Source organism: Haliotis rufescens, unplaced genomic scaffold (assembly GCF_023055435.1).
Source record: "Haliotis rufescens isolate VD_foot unplaced genomic scaffold, xgHalRufe1.0.p SCAF_15, whole genome shotgun sequence".
Taxonomy (NCBI): Eukaryota; Metazoa; Mollusca; class Gastropoda; order Lepetellida; family Haliotidae; genus Haliotis; species Haliotis rufescens.
Genome location: NW_025963835.1, coordinates 24189292 through 24208679, shown reverse-complemented (window position 1 = coordinate 24208679; position 19388 = coordinate 24189292). Strand labels below are relative to the sequence as shown.

Below are 19388 nucleotides of genomic sequence, written 5' to 3'. Positions count from 1 at the left end.
CCAAATGTGTTTTGTTTGTCAGAGTGGGTAGTAAGGGTCCCACTGTGTTGGTCGACAATGAAGATGAGCTGATGACGTGCGTAGGTCCGGTGTTGTGAGGGCCCTATATTTGGACCACTGGATCTGCGTAGATAGGACATGAGAAAACATTTACATACTACAATGAAAGCCACCAATTGTGGGTTTTTTTATGAATCAGAATTACACTTCCATGTTTTGGATTTATGACAACACAGTCTACAAAGTGTGGAGGTTTTCAGGATGCGTATCAATAACAAACACACCAACACACTTACTAACACACACAGACTCACTCACTCACACACACACACTAAACACACAGACATACTAAATTACGCTTGCACTCACACGCCGTACACACACACACTCTACACAAACACACACTCCCACTCAGACACACTCACACACACGTCACATACACACTCAATCACACATACACTCACACACGCCGTACACACACACACACACACACACACACACACCACACACACAACACCCAATAACATACGCACACTCACGCACACACTCACACATTAACAATAACACATACTCTCACACACATACATTAATACACACGTTAACACACACACACATTAACTAACAAACACACTCAATCACACATACACACGCAAACACTCTCACACACACACTCACACATACACTCACGCGCATACACACACATACACACACATTAACTAACAAACACATATACACACACTCACACATACACACACTCAGACATACACGCGTGCGCACGGACGCACGCACATACTCATACACACACTCACTCACACACTCACACGCACACACACATACACACACACATTCACACATACTCTCACACTCATGCACTCATACACACTATCACATACACACACACTCACATTAACTAACAAACACACATACACACACTCACACATACACGCGTGCGCACGCACGCACACACACACACTCACACATACACGCGTGCGCACGCACTCACACACACACTCAAACACACACTCACACTCACACACACACACTCACACACACCCTCACACTCACACACACTCACACGCTCATGGTTTCTACATAGAACGCTCAAGGAGGGGATGCGATAGTTAGACCCGGCAGTACAGACTGCGATCACGTTCTAAGTGAAGCTTTTATGACCCATTACACAGTTATCATGGTCACGGCCTATTGCTTATAAATGACATTGGTTGAAGTAACTAGTAACACACAGAGATAGTCCATGTGAGTAGGTGACACTCCGTTAATTCCGGTTGCCTGGTCCAGGATCAAGTTTTGATTAAAGACTGCATGATGATTAGTTTCTGGTAACATGGGTGAGTGAGTGAGTGAGTATGGTTTTACGCCGCTTTTAGCAATATTCCAGCAATATCACGGCGGGGGACACCAGAAATGGGCTTCACACATTGTACCCATGTCGGGAATCGAACCCGGGTCTTCGGCGTGACGAGCGAACGCTTTAACCACTAGGCTACCCGACCGCCCCCTGGTAACATGGGAATAGCCAGAGACGTACACACAGCTGAGTTTTGTTTATAACACTGTTGCAGGGTCCGTAAATATTGATTTTATATCAATTTGACGAATATTAAAACATTAATATACTGAACCGCAAAAGAAACGTCACCCCAAGTAACATTGCATGAAAAGTTGTCATTTAAATATCTGGGTAATTTTTTATTTTAAAAAATATAACATTACCTTGTCCGGAAAAATGAAATTGATAATAAAAATACAAAGCAGATGACAATAAAACCGATCGCCCAAACGCATCACGGCAACGGTCATGGTAACGTGAGTTCCGTGCAAATTGAAATGCACATGCGTTCCCCCATTTCTTGCCCAACAAAAATCCAGCCAGATCGGATAACATTGGTTCGTTATTGAATTGCTACCACATGCCAAGATTGACAAGAAATCAGCGACACCAAGACCTTGGACGATTGCAAGTAGCCAATACATTTCAAGTCCACGTAAGGACCATATACAGGCTCCAGCAACGGTACCAGACCACCAACACAACAGATGACAGACCACGTAGTGGAAGACCAAGGGTCACCGCCCGACGTCAGCATCGTCAGATTGTACGACAGCATCTTCAAGATCGCTCTGTTACTGCTGCGGAAACTGCTCGACAGACCATGGGGACACACAAGCGACACATTATTGCGGACACCGTGCGTCGACGATTGACGAGAAGACACCTCCACTGTCACAGGTCACACCGAGGACCCATTCTGACACCACGTCATCGCCGGGACCGTCTTCAGTGGGCAACACAGCACCAGCAATGGCGCCACCAGCAATGGAGAAGAGTCCTCTTCTCAGACGACAGTCGTTACACTATCTCAACAGCAGATGGCAGAGAGGGAGTCTGGCGACGCTGTGTTATTGAGAGAGGCTCGTGGGGTGGTCAGAGCATCATGGTGTGGAGTGGAATTGGTCTTGCACAGAAGGTCGGCCCTGTGGTCTTCCAGAACAACGGTCCAGGGAGAGGCAATGGTGTCACAGCAGCTCGGTACATTGATCAAGTCTTGAGACCACACGCCATACCTCATTTCGCACGTCGCCGCAACCACGAGTTTCAGCATAACAACGCCCGTGCCCACACTGGGAGAGTAACACGAGACTTTCTCCAGCAGAATGGCCTCAAAACCATGCAGTGGTCTGCCCTCAGTCCCGACTTAAATCCCATTGAGCACCTGTGGGACGAGCTTCAAAGACGGCTGAATGACGTCCGACCAAGGGCGACATCTGCAGCTGAACTGCGTCAGGCGTTCCTCAGAGTGTGGGCTAAAGTGCCTATGGCCTTCATCAACCGCCTCAACCATTCCATGTATCGACGTTGCACGGCAGTCATCAATGCACATGGCGGACACACGAGATACTGACTTGTGAGGCCATCTTCTCAGAGACTAGAAGTTGTGTTTCACTTTAAGAACATTTGAGACATTAATTTCAACCTTGATGATCAGTTTTGCCAAGTTTCATCTTTTAAATATGTCTCAAAGTATGTTTACAGTGTTTGGACAAATGAGGTTTCTCATATATCTATCCATGGTGACGTTTCCTTTGCGGTTCAGTATATTTGTCGAGTACACATTCTTCCGTGGGTACAACGATAAGTTCTATTATGTTTAACTTAAAGCTACTTAAAGCGTGTATTATATCTCCATCTAGTTGGATATATCCTACAATGACACTAAAAATATCTCTCCAATCAAATTACTCTCATAAGAGAGAAAAATTATGTGCTGATTTGTGATACGGTGAGATTGATATGGTGACGTCACTTCCGAAACGAAACGTTGATGGTGAATGGGTCCAGGGTATATATCACAAAGGATGGATATATAGTACCCTGGATAATTGAGGATGACCTGCATGCACAACACAACCTCATCATGACACCAACTATATCTGCAGCCAACACTACACAGACTGGACACGTCTTAGAGATATAACGAGCGCTTCTAGCAATGTTGATTTAGTTCTCTTTGTTTTAGTTTGTTTGCCTGTTTAGCGCCGCACTCGTCAATACTCTAAGTATATGAAGGGGGTCTGTAATGGTCGAATCTGGACCAGACAAGCCAGTGATTGACATCATGAGCATCGGTATTTGATATTATGATCAACGTCCTCGCAGACAGGATACGATGACATGGTATCAACCAAATCACCGAGCCTGACCTCCCGATACATTTTGTCGCCTCTCCAATGTTGCGTGGGACGAAATCCGAACGGGACGATAACTAGGCCTATAATACTCAGGTCTTATAGTGATGCAGTAGGAATACATTAGAACACGGATATTGCGAACAAACGGATATAGCGAACAAACGGATTCAACAAACTGTTACAACAAACTGTTACAAAATACCCGATTTATCTCCTATATAATATCATATAAAATTTACGTATAAAACGAACTTTCTACAGCGAACTAACGGATACAGCGAACTGATATATGATGACCGAAAAACCCATCTATCACTAATTAGTGACGTGTATAGCGAACTGAGAAATCTCACTCTATCACTCTATCAGGGGGCACAGGTGGCCCAGTCGTCTAAGGAGCCGCGATTCGCTGTGCAGAGTTGCGTCCTTTGGGCACGCCAGAAACCTATGATTGTGGGTTCGAATCCCGGTTCGCCCCGATTATGTTTCTAGGTTTGTCAGCACCATACCCGTGCTCGTGGGTTTCACCGAAGTGGTAAACGTCTGAGACCTGCATCACTTCGGGCTTTCCTCCCACCCTTAAGCTGGCATGCCGTGATATAACTGAAATACAGTTAAAAGCGGCGTTAAACCCAATTCACTCACTCACTCACTCACTCACTCACTCACTCACTCACTCACTCACTCACACACACACTCACTCACTCACTCACTCACTCATCCACCCACCCACCCACCCACCAACCCACTCACTCACTCACTCACTCACTCACTCATTCACTCACTCAGTGTATCGACACGTCTTGTATATACAGAAGCTTCGCATCATCCTCCAATACCACGTTTCGTGTCCCACACTACAAAGATGGTGTTTCAACATTTGCTTTTATCTAAACATGTAGTCCATGACCTCTGCTCGCGACAGTGTGTGAGGCAATCAAACAGCTGTGAACTAGAGTAGGCCACGCAGCACTCCTTTCCAACACATTTCATAAGAGATAATACTTCCAGTGGAACATCTAATGTAACCTTTTCACTTCAAGTACAGCCGAGCACTCGTGACCACCTCCAGCACCACGTGTGCTGTCAACACTTGCTAGTTCTTGTATATACCCAGACCTCGTCATCCCTTCTAACAACCTGTCCTGTTAACACTTGCTAGTTCTTGTAAATACCCAGACCTCGTCACCTCCTCTAATACCACGTGTACTGTCAACACTTGCTAGTTTTTGTATATACCCAACCCTCGTCACCACCTCTAACACCACGTGTACTGTCAATATTTGCTAGTTCTTGTATATACCCAGCCCTCGTCACCACCTCTAACACCACCTGTACTGTCAACGCTTGCTAGTTCTTGTATATACCCAGACCTCGTCACCTCCTCTAACACCATGTGTACTGTCAACAATATACCCAGCCCTCGTCACCACCTCTAACACCACCTGTACTGTCAACACTTGCTAGTTCTTGTATATACCCAGACCTCGTCACCACCTCTAACACCACCTGTACTGTCAACACTTGCTAGTTCTTGTATCGACCAAGCCCTCGTCACCACCTCTAACACCACGTGTACTGTCAACACTTGCTAGTTCTTGTATATGCCCAACCCTCGTCACCACCTCTAACACCACGTGTACTGTCAATACTTGATAGTTCTTGTATATACCAAACCCTCGTCACTACCTCCTACACCACGTGTACTGTCAACACTTGCTAGTTCTGGTATATACCCAGACCTCGTCACGAACTCTAACACCACCTGTACTGTCAACACTTGCTAGTTCTTGTATATACCCAACCCTCGTCACCACCTCTAACACCACGTGTACTGTCAATAGTTGCTAGTTCTTGTATATACCCAACCCTAGTCACCACCTCTAACACCACCTGTACTGTCAACACTTGCTAGTTCTTGTATATACCCAGCCCTCGTCACCACCTCTAACACCAAGTGTACTGTCAACGCTTGCTAGTTCTTGTATATACCCAGACCTCGTCACCTCCTCTAACACCATGTGTACTGTCAACAATATACCCAGCCCTCGTCACCACCTCTAACACCACGTGTACTGTCAATACTTGCTAGTTCTTGTATATACCCAACCCTCGTCACCACCTCTAACACCACCTGTACTGTCAACACTTGCTAGTTCTTGCATATACCCAGACCTCGTCACCTCCTCTAATGCCACGTGTACTGTCAACACTTGCTAGTTCTTGTATTCCCAGAACCCGTCACATCTCTAACACCTCAACAGTTCTCGTCGGCAAGAGAGGCCAACCAAAAACCCTGTGAAAGACACAGGTGTTAAAAATGTTATTGTTATACAACGACACTCCTTGGCATCCACGTCACCCAGTACACACCTTATGTAAGAATTATCGTGTCCGCTTGTACGTATTATCAGCCAGACAGCCTTGCGGAACACTAGCTGTACTCCTGCCAAGGTAAGGTTTCCATGCCGGCAACTTTTTCAATAAGGTGTTCTGTTCAGGCCCCCCTTTGCAGTCCAAGCGACAATATGGCTTTGTGCAACATCAACGCTTGCCTGTTACTGTACCTATCGTTAATGACAAACCTCCCCCAACAGGTTCCCTGTCCAGTGCTGATACTCCGTGTATATACCGGGGTCTTCAAACTCCTCCAACACCAGATGCTCTGTCCAGACTTGGTACTTTCTGTATCCACCGGGCGCTATCAAACTCATCCAAAACTAGGTGTTCTGTCGAGATCTGTTACTCTCTGTATGTACTGTGTGCTATCAAACTCCTCCAACACCAGGTGCCCTGTCCAGACATTGTACTCTCTTTATGTACTGTGTGCTATCAAACTCCTCCAACACCAGGTGCCCTGTCCAGACCTCTTACTGTCTGTACGTATTGTATGCTGTCAAACGTACCCAACACCGGGTGCTCTGTCCATACCTGTTACTCTCTGTATGTGCTGTGTGCTGTCAAACTTATCCAACACCGGGTGCTCTGTCCAGACCTGTTACTCTCTGTATGTACTGTATGCTGTCAAACTCACCCAACACCGGGTGCTCTGTCCAGACATGGTACTCTCTGTATCGACTGGGCGTTATCAAACTCCAGCCGTACTGGGTTCTGTGAATCTGCTAAATGTTGTTCAAACTGAAACGTGTGTATTTGCTTTTCAGAACCATGATAGCTTTCCTTCTTTTAATTGGAACCGTGGCTGTTTACGGGTGAGTGGTATAAGAAAGTAAATCAGATCAGGTACAGAATATGGGTGGATGGTATAAGATAGTATATAAGATGAGATTCAACTTATGGGTGAGTGGAATTAACTAGTATATTAGGTGTAGATTGTGGGTGTGTAGTATGAGGTGGTGAGGTCAGGTGAAATGGGGTTTAACGTCGCGTCCAAGATTATTGCACTTATATAGCGACGTGCATGTACTTGTGTGTTTGTGTGGCTGCTTGTACTAGTCCGGTGCTGATGCCGATTTATAGTGCTAGCCCACTGAGATACCATGCCGCGGTTTAACATGAATACCCCACTCAGACACAGTATACTGACTCCGAGCCGACCAGTTCTTGTTTTAGCCCCTTAATGCCGAGCGCCAGACAGGGTAACAACAAATACCATCTATTAACGTCTTTTTTTATGACGCGGCCGGGGATCGAACCCTGGACCTTCCGCTCTCCGGGCGGACGTTCTACCATTAGGCCACGGGGCGGTCTAATATGAGCTAGAATGTCAGATCAAATGCAGTTTATGGATAGTATAAGCTTGAATATCAGATCAAAGCACTTGATGCGTTAGTGGTATAAGATAGTATCAGATCAGGTACAGAATATGGATGGGTGGTATAAGCTAGTATATTAGATCTGGGCGAATAGTATTATCGGGAATTACAGCTCTCTAAATACAGTTCTTATTCCCAATACCTGCTATTTACCATCTCAAAACACACTTGCTTGATACCCTCTGTTTCATTTCGAAGACTCCCAGAACTTTAAGTTAAATACCTTTCACTAAACTTTCTCCGTCGGTACGAAGATCGAGTTACTTTATTGGTTCTTTGTCTGAGCCGTATTGGTTTCTGGTGCCGCAATACGTTGAACAGTTGCGTCCCTTGGCTGCGTCATGATCCGGTAGTCGTGCGTAAAAATCCCATATTAGCCCTGATTAAGATTGTTAGTTTGTCAGCACCATGCCCCAGTTCAAGGGTTTCAAGTTTAAAGTCAGGTTAACCTCCCAGTTCTCTTTAAAACTGAAAAATGCCCAAGCTCATCAAAGGCTTCTCTGCGTTCAGACAGGACCATAACGATGGCCACTCTCACAACCACTCCTGCATCCACAACAACCAACAACAGCTGGAGGCGAACCAGGTGATCACCAGCGTCATCGCCGACATGGAGAAAGATGGAGACGGCATTGTTGAGCCGACCGAGGTCAAGACTGAGTTTGTCACGAAGTATGACAAGGACAGTAAGAGACGCTTCTTATTATATACCTGCGTGAGGATTCGGATAAGCGTTGGTATCCGTTACCTATGTTTGTTGTAAGCGTTGACCATCTTCCCGAGGCAAGAGCGTTAACTGACTATAAAAGTCCAGTTTCCACCCTTGCCGAACTAGGCTGGTATTATGGAGTTCCATTTTGGCTGGACTAACGAGTCTATGCATAGTCCAACCAAAATCGCGTTCAGAAATCGAAATCCGGTTCGTAAACTATCATGCAGATTTCGGTCGATTGAAGGATTTGCAAAGCATGTGCACCGCTAACTCGTTGCCAACAGATATTTTCTAAATCTGTTCATGTTTTAAATCAAGGTGCTCACGTGTTTTGATGCACTTCGCGATGTAAGACACGTTTTATTACAATATATAGATCTTGATTATTGATCAGATCGTCTTGACTGGTCGCCGTAGTTTTGTTTGAAGCAAATGCAAGTGATACGAGAGGTGGAATCTGATTGGTCCATAGGAGAGGCATAGAAGGGACATAACTCGTAATAGCCACCGGTGGCGCTACGATCGAGCCCAGGAATTCCAGCCTAGTTCGGCAAGGGTGGAAACTGGACTTTGAAAGTCAGTTAACTCTCTTGCCTCGGGGGGATGGCGTAGACTAGCATGAATATGTTGGTTCGGCTCGGCTTTCTTTTACTGATTTACCTGAGCCAGACTTGATTAGTTTCAAACATATGTTACGAAACTTAGGAAATAAATATAACATCCCTTAACGCTAGGTGACCTGCATCGTCCTATTTTGACATCCTATTCTCAGGGGGCAAGGGTGGCCCAGTCGCTTAATTCACTGAGCATAGTTGCGTCCCTTGGGCACGCCAGAAATCTAAGGTCGTTGGTTCGAATTCCGGTTTGCCCCGATTATGTTTCTGGGTTTTTCAGCACCATAACCGTGCTCGTGGGTTTCACCGAAGTGGAAACCGTCCAAGACATGAAACACTTCGGGCTTTGCCATGACATTAAACCCACATGCCGTGATATGACTGGAATTCTGTTTAAGTGACGCTAAACCAAACTCATTCACTCCGTCCTATGTCCTTTGAGAAGCAGAACCATAAACCCTCAATTAGAGGCCAGGGACTCCACACTGGACTTTGCCCTTGTTGATTGCATCCAAAAAAGGCTGACCAATATATATTCTGGACGTAATTTAATTTTTGCCTCAGGTTTTACACAAATCAAACTTGTCCTGAAATATATAAAGCATGTTGTGTTGCGATATTACGTCTCTGACAAAACTTTCAGCGTATGGTATATCGATTAGGATTAATACCCTGGGCCCATTCGACACCGTAGCGTCGTTTCGAAAGTGACGTCACCACCTCAAACTCTCAGTCTCTTACCTCAACTGAAGATCCGGGTTAGAATTGATCTTCAGCAACCCATGCTTGTCGTAAGAATGTACAAACGGGATTGGGTGGTCAGACTAGTTGATTTGGTTGATGCATGTCATCGTATTCCAGTTACATAGATCGATGCTCATGATGTCAACCACTGGATTGTCCGGCCCAGACTCCATTTTTTACAAACCGTCATCATAATGCTGGAAAATTGCTGAGTGCGGTGTTAAACAACAATAAACTTATTAGTTCTTGAATAATATTAGTTCAAAAAGATATATCTTAAATGTATATCTGTAGTGTTGAAAACAATAAACATAACTTGAATATATTCTTAAGAATGATAAAAGATCTTGTTCAAGTGATTTAGTTCCCAGAAAGAACAGCTGTATTGCAACGTTTGAGGAAATATTGCCAATACAACTATTTGAAATACTGTAATAAGAAACAGTTGCTAGGTACGTATACATGTATATGCGCATATATATTCATGCCCCGGCCAATATACTGCCCATGCCATATGTCAAGAAATACGAACATTTAGCCGTGTAATATATTGTATGCATATTGTCAGAATGCAACTCCGTCACAAATTCATCCTGACAATGTATGCGATAACATACATGCTGAACATGCGAAAATGCAAATTCCTTCTGAAATGAATTAAAAAAATGAAAAATAAACTAACAGAAATCTTACACTGACTTAGCACAGTATTCGCGGTAATATTTAAAAAAACAATTTGTTCAGAAAATGCTTGAAAAGATCATTTTGCCTCGGGTTTTGCGAAAACATATTCGCTTGACAGGCTGTTGATGATGATGTTTCAGTGAGCGGCGATGTCAGCGAGGATGAGTTTGTGAAACAATGGCATCAGCGGTACCACGACGATCCCGACTTTGCCGGCTACCTCTTCCACCACTTCGATGTCAACGACGACCTGAAACTCACCGACAGTGACATCGTCGCTTTGGACAAAGGTCTCGATACTGACGGTGGGGGTTCATTCATTCATTCATTCATTCATTCATTCATTCATTCACGCTTTCAGGTTACGGGATGGGTCGAGAAGGGGCGGTTGTCTTTTGTCGTAAATCTCCTGGTAAAATTAATGAATTTATTCAATGGGGACTTTAAAAGTGTACAACAATAAGATTTACAAATATGTACCCAACGGAACGTTTTAAACAAATTCGTACCTTTAGAACACAATCGCATTAAAATAACATCTTTTTCTCCGATACGATACCTCTCTGCGTGAAGATCTAAGAAAACATCCATAGCAGGTCACGTCAAGTGAACCTTGAGGGTACTTTCACCGCCCAATCAAAATGAAGGATTTGTTGGTTCTTAGCCAATCAGATGTCAGCTTTCTAAAGCTATTCTGCTCCATATCTTTACCCCCTCAATTCGGAAATTTCGTTTCGTACAAATGAAAACCCACACAGAACACACATGTTCTTTCGTTGTTCCTTTGTCGCCAGTTTCAGAACCTGTGAACACTTTGGACTTGACAGTCTCTGAAACAGACAGATGGATGGTGTGTGCGAAGAAATGAGTTGTCTCCCCTCTCTTTAACCCTTGACATCGGTTTATGTGTTGCAGGAGATGGGCGAGTCTCTGTTGCAGAGTTCCAGACCTACTTAACCAACGTAAGTCACGTGACAATACACTATTCCAGTGATACACATGCAGTTGCCGGATACCTATCCGCCATGATAGTTTGAAGCAGAAAAATTAAAAGCCGCGGGTAGCTGTAGTGTTTAATGTAAAAACACACCCAAAAAAGATTCCGAAAGCATTTCCTAAACATCGAAAATAAGAAACCAATATCGAAAATTTACCGAAAATAGAAGTTCTATAATGGGTTATGGCAACCTGAATAATTGCCTTCGCTGGGGCCACGTCAGAGCAACGCTTGGTCTCTGAAAATGTATAATGTTGATAGAAACAAGCAACAACATTTAAGAAAGGAATCCCAGTGAGATACAAAAAACAACCCAAGTCAGATGGAAATTCGGAACCCGTGGAAAATCTAGAGTAGCTTGATTTATGGCTGTTGCATTACAGTAAGGTCTGTGAGGAAGTGAAAATAGTAAGGATTGTGAGGAAGGGAAAATAGTAAGGACTGTGAGGAAGGGAAAAAAGTAAGGACTGTGAGGGAGGGAAAATAGTAAGGACTGTGAGGGAGGGAAAATAGTAAGGACTGTGAGGAAGGGAAAAAAGTAAGGACTGTGAGGGAGGGAAAATAGTAAGGACTGTGGGGAAGGGAAAATAGTAAGGACTGTGAAGAAGGGAAAATAGTAAGGACTGTGAGGAAGGGAAAATAGTAAGGACTGTGAGGGAGGGAAAATAGTAAGGACTGTGAGGGAGGGAAAATAGTAAGGACTGTGAGGAAGGGAAAAAAGTAAGGACTGTGGGGAAGAGAAAATAGTAAGGAATGTGAGAACGACTAGACCGACATCTTGGGCCACATCTCAACAAACATGGAATTTCTCTGTTCACAAAACACATCACTAATTAGTGGTGTTTTCGCTTGTCGGGGAGCAGATATCAGTTCGCTTTATACGTTAGTTCACTGTAGAGAGTTTGTTAAGTGCGTAAATTTGATAAATATGATAATATATAGGCGATAAATCGGGGATTTTGTAACAGTTGCATCCGTTTGTTCGCTCTATCCGTGTTCTACTGTAGTAGTTTGGGTAACTTTGGAAACTAAAATGTCATTTACTTATGAAACTAATCATTGCAAGATGCAGTGTGCTGTTTTGGACAGGCGTCTTAAAGGCGGCTGAAAATCCGTAACCAAAGAAAGAAATCGTACACATCTCTCAAAATGGCCGAACGTGTCCAGTAAAACGTATTATTCTCAACACACTGGACCCCAAAACGACCTTTATGACTATTCTCAATTGACTGAATAACAAAGTTCCTAAATTTCATGATAGAATATGTAATTATATTCAAAAATCACTGAATTTCACTGCAAAGACTAGAAGACTTCTGTTGCCCGAAAACTTAGGGACTGCTCATTTATATTGGGTACGTGTGGGGTGTGGGGTGAGATTGGTCCTTTAGTGAGCATTGTTTTTCGCCGCTTTTAGCAATATTCCAGCAATATCACGGCAGGGGACACCTGAAATGGGCTTCACACGTTCGGAATCGGACCCGGGTCTTTGGCGTGACGAGAGAACGCGTTAACCACAAGGCTACCGATTGGTCAATGGACTATATCATATTTTGCTGATACACACACACACTCATTTCATGACAAATTTATCTCCCCCTCCAATACAAGGGACCCGTGAAGATTCCGGGGTAGAATAGGTCTTCAGCAACCCATGCTTGCCGTAAAAGGTGACTATACTTGTCGTAAAAGGCGACTAACGGGATCGGGTGATCAGGCTCGCTGACTTGGTTGATGCATGTCATCGATGTCAATTGCGTGGATCGATGCTCATGGTATTAATCACTGGATTGTCTGGTCCAGACTCGATTATTTACAGACCGCCGTCATATAGCTGGAATATTGCTGAGTGCGGCGTTAAACAACAAACCAACTAACCAACAACCAATACATGGAACATTTGTTTATGACCTCGTCCCCATAATTAATGACCAGTACCTAAATGGTGTTCAGATTAATAACTATATGTTTGAAAAAATAGAACTGTGCCATCTTTTATCCACTGAGATGTGTTAACACTTCGAATGTTTCAGCTCTACACCAACTGTGTTCCATCTCACGGCCATTGATATCATCAAATAAAACTTTGTGATCGACATGCCAAACGTGTTTCATTTGTCAGAGTGGGTGGTAAGGGTCCCACGGTGTTGGTTGACAACATCTTCCCGAGGCAAGAGACTTAACTGACTTTGAAAGTCCAGTTTCCACCCTTGCCGAACTAGGCTGGAATTCCTGGGCTCGATCGTAGCGCCACCAGTGGCTATTACGAGTTATGTCCTTTCTATGCCTTTCCTATTGACCAATCAGATTCAACCTCTCGTATCACTTGAATTTGTTTCTAACAAAGCGGTGGCGCCCAGTCAAGACGATCTGATCGATAATCAAGATCTATATTGTGATAAAACGTGTCTTACATTGCGAAGGACATCAAATCACGTGAGCACCTTGATTAAAAACATGGAAAGATTTAGAAAATATATGTTGACAACGAGTTAGCGGTGCACATCCTTTGCAAATCCTGCAGTCGACCGAAATCTGTATGACACTCTACGAACCGGATTTCGATTTCTGAACGCGATTTTGATTGGACTATGCATAGACTCGTTAGTCCAGCCAAAATGTAACTCCATTATACCAGCCTAGTTCGGCAAGGGTGGAAACTGGACTTTGATAGTCAGTTAACTCACTTGCCTCGGGAAGATGGTTGACAATGAAGAGGTGATGACGCGCAAGGACCACGGGATCAGAGTCGTTGAAGTAGGGCCCCTACTTGGCCCACGCGTTGTGCATAGCTTAAGAAAAAAATTACATATGCTGTCACATATTTTGATGTGAATGTTCATTACAAACATGTGCATGGTTTGGATTTATAACAACATTAAATAAGTCTACAAAGACTTCTATATACCTTGATAGTTCACCTCTACTACACATCACGTGTACTGTCACCACTAGCTGGTTCCTGTATATACCCAAACCTCGTCAACACTTGCTTGTTCCTGTATATACCCAGACCTTATCAACACTTGCTAGTTCCTGTATATACCCAGACCTCGTCAACACTTCCTTGTTCCTGTATATACCCAGACCTCGTCACCAATACCTTGTTCCTGTATATACCCAGACCTCGTCAACACTTGCTAGTTCTGTATATACCCAGACCTCGTCAACACTAGCTTGTTCCTGTATATACCCAACCTCGTCAACATTTGCTTGTTCCTGTATATACCCAGACCTCGTCAACACTTGCTAGTTCCTGTATATACCCAGACATCGTCAACACTTGCTAGTTCCTGTATATACCCAGACATCGTCAACACTTGCTAGTTCCTGTATATACCCAGACCTCGTCAACACTTGCTTGTTCCTGTATATACCCAAACCTCGTCAACACTTGCTAATTCCTGTATATACCCAGACCTCGTCAACACTTGCTAGTTCCTGTATATACCCAGACCTCGTCAACACTTCCTAGTTCCTGTATATACCCAGACCTCGTCAACACTAGCTAGTTCCTGTATATACCCAGACCTCGTCAACACTTGCTAGTTCCTGTATATACCAGGACCTCGTCAACACTTCCTAGTTCCTGTATATACCCAGACCTCGTCAACACTTGCTAGTTCCTGTATATACCCAAACCTCGTCAACACTTGCTTGTTCCTGTATATACCCAGACCTCGTCAACACTTGCTAGTTCCTGTATATACCCAGACCTCGTAACCACTAGCTAGTTCCTGTATATACCCAGACCTCGTCAACACTTACTAGTTCCTGTATATACCAGACCTCGACAACACTTGCTAGTTCCTGTATATACTCAATCCTTGTCAACACTTGCTAGTTCCTGTATATACCCAGACCTCGTCAACACTTGCTAGTTCCTGTATATACCCAGACCTCGTCAACACTTGCTAGTTCCTGTATATACCCAGACCTCGTCAACACTTGCTAGTTCCTGTATATACCCAGACCTCGCCAACACTTGCTAGTTCCTGTATATACCCAGACCTCGTCAACACTTGCTAGGTCCTGTATATACCAAGACCTCGTCAGCACTTGCTAGTTCCTGTATATACCCAGACCTCGTCAACACTTGCTAGTTCCTGTATATACCCAGACCTCGTCAACACTTCCTTGTTCCTGTATATACCCAGACCTCGTCAACACTTGCTTGTTCCTCTATATACCCAGACCTCGTCAACACTTGCTTGTTCCTGTATATACCCAGACCTCGTCAACACTTGCTAGTTCCTGTATATACCAAGACCTCGTCAACACTTGCTAGTTCCTGTATATACCCCGACCTCGTCAACGCTTGCTAGTTCCTGTATATACCCAAACCTCGTCAACACTTGCTAGTTCCTGTATATACCCAGACCTCGTCAACACTTGCTAGTTCCTGTATATACCCAGACCTCGTCAACACTTGCTAGTTCCTGTATATACCAGGACCTCGTCAACACTTGCTTGTTCCTGTATATACCCAGACCTAGTCAACACTTGCTAGTTCCTGTATATACCCAGACCTCGTCAACACTTGCTAGTTCCTTTATATACCCAGACCTCGTCAACACTTGCTTGTTCCTGTATGTACCGAGACCTCGTCAACACTTGCTAGTTCTTGTATATACCCAGACCTCGTCAACACTTGCTAGTTCCTGTATATACCCAGACCTCGTCAACACTTCCTAGTTCCTGTATATACCCAGACCTCGTCAACACTTGCTAGTTCCTGTATATACCCAGACCTCGTCAACACTTGCTAGTTCCTGTATATACCCAGACCTCGTCAACACTTGCTTGTTCCTGTATATACCCAGACCTCGTCAACACTTGCTAGTTCCTGTATATACCCAGACCTCGTCAACACTTGCTAGTTCCTGTGTATACCCAAACCTCGTCAACACTTGCTAGTTCCTGTATTTACCCAGACCTCGTCAACACTTGCTAGTTCCTGTATATACCCACACATCGTCAACACTTGCTAGTTCCTGTATATACCCAGACCTCGTCAACACTTGCTAGTTCCTCTATATACCCAGACCTCGTCAACACTTGCTAGTTCCTGTATATACCCAGACCTCGTCAACACTTGCTAGTTCCTGTATATACCCAGACCTCGTCAACACTTGCTAGTTCCTGTATATACCCAACTTCGTCAACACTTGCTAGTTCCTGTATATACCCAGACCTCGTCAACACTTGCTAGTTCCTGTATATACCCAGACCTCGTCAACACTTGCTAGTTCCTGTATATACCCAGACCTCGTCAACACTTGCTAGTTCCTGTATATACCCAGACCTCGTCAACACTTGCTAGTTCCTGTATATACCCAGACCTCGTCAACACTTGCTAGTTCCTGTATATACCCAGACCTCGTCAACACTTGCTAGTTCCTGTATATACCAGGACCTCGTCAACACTTGCTTGTTCCTGTATATACCCAGACCTCGTTAACACTTGCTTGTTCCTGTATATACCCAGACCTCGTCAACACTTGCTAGTTCCTGTATATACCCAGACCTCGTCAACACTTGCTAGTTCCTGTATATACCCAGACCTCGTCAACACTTGCTAGTTCCTGTATATACCCAGACCTCGTCAACACTTGCTAGTTCATGTATATACCCAAACCTCGTCAACACTTGCTATTTCTAGTTCCTCTTTATACCCAGACCTCGTCAACACTTGCTAGTTCCTGTATATACCCAGACCTCGTCAACACTTGCTAGTTCCTGTATATACCCAGACCTCGTCAACACTTGCTAGTTCCTGTATATACCCAAACCTCGTCAACACTTGCTAGTTCCTGTATATACCCAGACCTCGTCAACACTTGCTAGTTCCTGTATATACCAAGACATCGTCAACACTTGCTTGTTCCTGTATATACCCAGACCTCGTCAACACTTGCTAGTTCCTCTATATACCCAGACCTCGTCAACACTTGCTAGTTCCTGTATATACCCAGACCTCGTCAACACTTGCTAGTTCCTGTATATACCCAGACCTCGTCAACACTTGCTAGTTCCTGTATATACCCAGACCTAGTCAACACTTGCTAGTTCCTGTATATACCCAGACCTCGTCAACACTTGCTAGTTCCTTTATATACCCAGACCTCGTCAACACTTGCTAGTTCCTGTATGTACCGAGACCTCGTCAACACTTGCTAGTTCCTGTATATACCCAGACCTCGTCAACACTTGCTTGTTCCTGTATATACCCAGACCTCGTCAACACTTCCTAGTTCCTGTATATACCCAGACCTCGTCAACACTTCCTAGTTCCTGTATATACCCAGACCTCGTCAACACTTGCTAGTTCCTGTATATACCCAGACCTCGTCAACACTTGCTTGTTCCTGTATATACGCAGACCTCGTCAGCACTTGCTAGTTCCTGTATATAGCCAGACATCGTCAACACTTGCTAGTTCCTGTATATACCCAGACCTCGTCAACACTTGCTAGTTCCTGTATAAACCCAGACCTCGTCAACACTTGCTTGTTCCTGTATATACACAGACCTCGTCAACACTTGCTTGTTCCTCTATATACCCAGACCTCGTCAACACTTGCTAGTTCCTGTATATACCCAGACCTCGTCAACACTTGCCAGTTCCTGTATATACCCGGACCTCGTCAACACTTGCTAGTTCCTGTATATACCCAAACCTCGTCGACACTTGCTATGCTAGTTCCTGTATATACCCAGACCTCGTCAACACTTGCTTGTTCCTGTATATACCCAGACCTCGTCAACACTAGCTAGTTCCTGTATATACCCAAACCTCGTCAACACTTGCTAGTTCCTGTATATACCTAGACCTCGTCAACACTTGCTAGTTCCTGTATATACCCAGACCTCGTCAACACTTCCTAGTTCCTGTATATACCCAGACCTCGTCAACACTTGCTAGTTCCTGTATATACCCAGACCTCGTCAATACTTGCTAGTTCCTGTATATACCCAGACCTCGTCAACACTTGCTTGTTCCTTTATATACCCAGACCTCGTCAACACTTGCTAGTTCCTCTATGTACCCAGACCTCGTCAACACTTGCTAGTTCCTGTATATACCCAGACCTCGTCAACACTTGCTAGTTCCTGTATATACCCAGACATCGTCAACACTTGCTAGTTCCTGTATATACCCAGACCTCGTCAACACTTGCTAGTTCCTGTATATACCCAAACCTCGTCAACACTTGCTATGCTAGTTATTGTATATACCCAGACCTCGTCAACACTTGCTAGTTCCTGTATATACCCAGACCTCGTCAACACTTCCTAGTTCCTGTATATACCCAGACCTCGTCAACACTTGCTAGTTCCTGTATATACCCAGACCTCGTCAACACTTGCTAGTTCCTGTATATACCCAGACATCGTCAACACTTGCTTGTTCCTGTATATACCCAGACCTCGTCAACACTTGCTAGTTCCTCTATATACCCAGACCTCGTCAACACTTGCTAGTTCCTGTATATACCCAGACCTCGTCAACACTTGCTTGTTCCTTTATATACCCAGACCTCGTCAACACTTGCTAGGTCCTCTATGTACCCAGACCTCGTCAACACTTGCTAGTTCCTGTATATACCCAGACCTCGTCAACACTTGCTATTTCCTGTATATACCCAGACCTCGTCAACACTTGCTTGTTCCTGTATATACCCAGACCTCGTCAACACTTGCTAGGTCCTCTATGTACCCAGACCTCGTCAACACTTGCTAGTTCCTGTATGTACCCAGACCTCGTCAACACTTGCTAGTTCCTGTATATACCCAGACCTCGTCAACACTTGCTTGTTCCTGTATATACCCAGACCTCGTCAACACTTCCTAGTTCCTGTATATACCCAGACCTCGTCAACACTTCCTAGTTCCTCTATATACCCAGACCTCGTTAACACTTGCTTGTTCCTGTATATACCCAGACCTCGTCAACACTTGCTAGTTCCTGTATATACCCAGACCTCGTCAACACTTGCTAGTTCCTGTATATACCCAGACCTCGTCAACACTTGCTAGTTCCTGTATATACCCAGACCTCGTCAACACTTGCTAGTTCATGTATATACCCAAACCTCGTCAACACTTGCTATGCTAGTTCCTCTTTATACCCAGACCTCGTCAACACT

General features: G+C 44.4%; 1 protein-coding gene across 1 annotated transcript; it reads left to right on the top strand.

Annotated features, from left to right (window-relative positions):
* Positions 1-5993: 5993 nt before the first annotated feature.
* LOC125380093 lies at positions 5994-13336 on the top strand. Its single transcript, XM_048396348.1, has 6 exons — positions 5994-6165; positions 6876-6923; positions 7998-8173; positions 10382-10546; positions 11157-11203; positions 13272-13336. The coding sequence occupies exons 1-6, from the start codon at positions 6032-6034 to the stop codon at positions 13305-13307; spliced, it is 606 nt and encodes a 201-aa protein (XP_048252305.1). The 5' UTR covers positions 5994-6031; the 3' UTR covers positions 13308-13336.
* The last annotated feature ends 6052 nt before the right edge of the window (positions 13337-19388 follow it).

Bases quoted from the DNA above. Each gene is read 5' to 3' on its own strand.
- LOC125380093 (XM_048396348.1), top strand. From the start codon at position 6,032: ATGTTATTGTTATACAACGACACTCCTTGGCATCCACGTCACCCAGTA. The intron at 6,166-6,875 runs GTAAGGTTTCCA...TTTGCTTTTCAG, and splicing joins CTAGCTGTACTCCTGCCAAG to AACCATGATAGCTTTCCTTC. The intron at 10,547-11,156 runs GTGGGGGTTCAT...TATGTGTTGCAG, and splicing joins CAAAGGTCTCGATACTGACG to GAGATGGGCGAGTCTCTGTT.